This window comes from Olea europaea, chromosome 20 (assembly GCF_002742605.1).
Source record: "Olea europaea var. sylvestris chromosome 20, O_europaea_v1, whole genome shotgun sequence".
NCBI lineage: Eukaryota > Viridiplantae > Streptophyta > Magnoliopsida > Lamiales > Oleaceae > Olea > Olea europaea.
The window spans coordinates 19,489,690-19,493,640 of record NC_036256.1 but is presented as its reverse complement, the minus strand read 5'-3'; the positions used below and the strand labels follow the sequence as shown (position 1 = coordinate 19,493,640).

The 3,951-nt window shown below is 39.5% G+C and overlaps 1 protein-coding gene across 1 annotated transcript; it reads left to right on the top strand.

Moving 5' to 3' along the window:
• The first annotated feature begins 398 nt into the window (after positions 1-398).
• Positions 399-1,744, top strand: LOC111369169 (pelargonidin 3-O-(6-caffeoylglucoside) 5-O-(6-O-malonylglucoside) 4'''-malonyltransferase-like). The gene has a single exon (XM_022990646.1). It carries the CDS (start codon positions 399-401, stop codon positions 1,584-1,586), a length of 1,188 nt encoding a protein of 395 aa, XP_022846414.1. The 3' UTR covers positions 1,587-1,744.
• The last annotated feature ends 2,207 nt before the right edge of the window (positions 1,745-3,951 follow it).

The following is a 3,951-nucleotide window of genomic DNA, read 5'->3' as shown; positions in this document are numbered from 1 at the left end:
AAATAAAAGAGTAGAACATTATTAGAAAATATAAAAATTTTAAAAACTAATCTAGAACATATTAAAAATAAAATATCAAAATATTAAAAAAAAAATTAATAACATAGGAGAAATAGAATCTAGTCCTATGATGTTTAGGGTTGGCAATGGCTCGGCCCTTAATGCCACGAGCTCGGCTCTGAAGATAAACAGTTAAATAGTATTGTAAACTTACTTATAAATAGAGGGAGAAAATTTAGAAAGGAACTATTCAAATAAAAGAGTAGAACATTATTAGAAAATATAAAAATTTTAAAAACTAATCTAGAACATATTAAAAATAAAATATCAAAATATTAAAAAAAAAATTAATAACATAGGAGAAATAGAATCTAGTCCTATGATGTTTAGGGTTGGCAATGGCTCGGCCCTTAATGCCACGAGCTCGGCTCGTGGATAACATCGGAAATGTAAACAACTTGGAAAAATCACTGGCTCAAATATTGCCACAATTTTATCCTTTCGCTGGAAGATATATCAAGAAGAATCACGTCGTTGATTGTAGAGATCAGGGTGCTGAATACATAGAAGCTAAAGTCGATTGCGATCTTGTGGATGTTATAGGCTCAGGAGTCCAGCCCGTGGTGTTAAATGATCTTCTTCCAGTCGAAGTTGGTGCAGCTGATGAAGCCACTGATCCAGTTATGTCTATTCAAATGAACAAATTTAAATGTGGTGGAGTAACCGTTGCTGCGGCTATTTCACATAGGATTATTGATGCATCCTCACTTGGCATATTCTTTTCTGCATGGGCAAAGGTGAGTCGAGGAGACAACAGTATCGAACCCATCATTCCAAATTTTGACTCCCCATTGTACTTTCCTGGCGAAAATTTAGGTGGGCTTGATTTTGGAACCATAAGGACTAGGGATCCTACCCTTGTGACCAAAAGGATTTTGTTCGACAGGAAGGTAATAGCAAATCTAAGAGCTAGAGTGAACCACTTGTATGAAAGAAGTGATCGTCCAGCCTCGAGGGTTCTGGTTGTCTCTTCCTTCTTGTCAGAGGCTCTCATGCGTTGTGATCGCGTAAAACTTGGAAAATCGCGGGCTTGTCTCATAGCACAGGCAGTTAACATTCGCGAAAGGACAGTTCCACCTCTGTCAAAATATTCTTGTGGAAACTTAGTGTCACTGGGATTGCTGGAATGCCGTGCAGAAGAAACCGAGAGTTTGGACTTTGAACACTTGGTTCCTCTATTGAGTAATGTTACCAAGAAAGCCGTTTTAGACTGTTCCAAGATCTTGTCAAATGGTAAGGATGGACACAAAATCCTCGTTGATGTCTTTGCAGGTGCAACTGAAAAATCACATGATGAAAACTTGAATTGTTTATGGTTTACTGACTGGTCTAAGTTCGGATTTTACGACAACGATTTTGGCTTTGGAAAACCTATTTGGACAAGTGTTGCAAATATTCCAATCAAAAACCTTATCATAATTTTGAATACCAAAGAGAACGATGGAATTGAAGCATGGGTGCATTTACATGAGAAAGACATGCCTTATTTCGAACAAGACGAAGAAATAAAAAAGTTAACTACTTAAAGTTTGGAAAAACCATCAATTGTCAGGGTCAAATAAAGTGTTGTGTGTTTTATTTCTACTGAAATAAGTGTCTTGGATTATGCTGAATCTTGTTTGCTACTAATGTTTGTGTTTGATGGCTTTGTATCAATAATAATGTTATTGAAGTTTCTGTGTCATTATTTTGCCTTTTACTTTTAATGCAAATTGTTTATAATTATAATTGTTGCATTCGAATGTTTCCCCAGTTTATCCATTCGTTGTGATTATATATCGCTAAATATTGACATTTATTAGTAAATTTTATCTCAGTACGCTAAAAGTGACATGATTTATAATTGATGTATCTGCATTTACTAATAAAAACTGATATGCTGAAATGTGAAAAAGAATATGGACTGGACATCGATCATGCAAAAGATAGTCAAAGTAAGAATAATAAATCTGACCCTCCTGCTACGTTTTGTCGTCGAACAAAATCTTGATTTTATCCAAACCTGCTAAAATTTGTATCAAATCTCATTCCCAAAATGTATCAAGTTCTATATAAAAGTATCTCTTAGTATTTCCTTTATTTGAATTCTTGAAAAAGTCATTCACTTCTATATTTTGAGTATGTAACAACCTAATTTTTAATTACTATGCTTAAGTTTTAATTATAGGATTTAATAAAGAAAAACATATTTAAAGGAAAAGAAGGAAAAAATGCAAAGGAAATATTTATGTATATGTAAAATGGCACGGGCATGAGCATGGGAATGGGCAGGGACCAACTTCACATAAGTAAAACTCTTGCTCTAATCGATGATTTTTGTTACGTGTTGTCATACTTGGCCAACCGATGTGGGCCTATGGCCCACTCAATTCGAACCACGTGGCACTCTAGCCAAAGTGGGTTGAATGGCTGAGGCCCATATGCCAAAGCTAGTGAAACTAACTGAGCCTCATCTGCCGATGCCTGCGAAGATTGCCGAAGCCCTACAGCGGAAGTACTACGTGTCTGGCAGAAGCCTTGAATCTGAAGCAGAAGCCTCCGAACCATGAATGGACGTCTTCCATGGTCGCTTCTCCCAAGAGATCTCCTACATAAGGATCTGGTTAGAATGATTGATGGAACGTTTGTCATAAGTGCATATGTCAGGTCTTATCACTAGTATGGGGGCTCTGCACAAGCAATAAATGCGCATCAAGCTAGCAAGTCAAGAGTGATACCTAGAATTGGATGTGTGAATTAAGAAGATGAGGCCACGTGTCACCTCATCTAAGGGCTATCATTTCACATGTAACACTATAAATACTTCCCTTGTACAACATTGAAAGGCTAATGCAAGAATCAATACAAGAAACCACATTTTTACTCTCTCTTATTATCTTTACAACATAATACGTGTTCATACACATTTACATTCACTTTCATGAGCACCGACTAGTAATTATTGTACAATCGGATTACGAATATCCCGCCAGATTTCGAACATTCTCGTCCCGCATCGTTGAGCTACTCCCATGCCCCTAAAGAGGTTCGTTCCAGACCGTCCATGTGTCTTAGCGTGTAGGACCTTCGCTCACGTGTGCGCGGGTGGGTCCGGCATCTGTTGGCAACATTTTCTGGGGTCAACAGATTGGCGCCATCTGTGGGAAATCATACCATAACCACGAACAAACCTTGTGGCGAAAGCTTATTGAAGAGCATATGGGCGTCCCCCTTGAAAAATGATTTGTTCTTGAAAAAGAACAAGAGGAAGCCCCACAACTTAGCAAAATCTGGAGTCAAACTAAAAGAAAATGAGTTCAAATGAAGACACACCCCCAGAAGAGTAAGAGAAAATGTAAATGTGTCTCTTCCATCCGCTGCCCCAGTAGCTCAGCAAAGAATCCACCACCACCAAAGAAGAGGAAGAATGCAGGCAACGGCACGACTGTCAAGAGAAATGGCTGCCATGGCGGCCAATATGAGAGATATTGCTAGTCAAAACTTAGCTGTGGGGGAGCTCATGGCCCAAATGCAGGGCCAGGGAGGCTTTCCCATTCCTCCGTACGCTCCTCAGGGCACTACCAGCAAGAAGACGAAATTCAAAGTCGTAGAACTGCCTCGCCGAATTATAGCCGAGGTAGAAGCCCGTTTGAAAGGGAAGTGGAAGTTGATGTTTCCTCCAACTACGCTTCTAGCCAACCCACCGAGATCCCATTGAACCATGATAACTTCCCACCTCCATATGAGCAAGAGTCAAGACATACGAGGACAGGCAGTGTATTTGACAGAATTAGCCCCACTGAACCGAGGCTTAGGCAACAGCAGACACACTAGCCTTGGACAAGGCCATAGCCTCCACCTCCGATGCCCCAGCAGCCAGAAGAAAGGCATGAAAATATCCCCCGTGTTGCT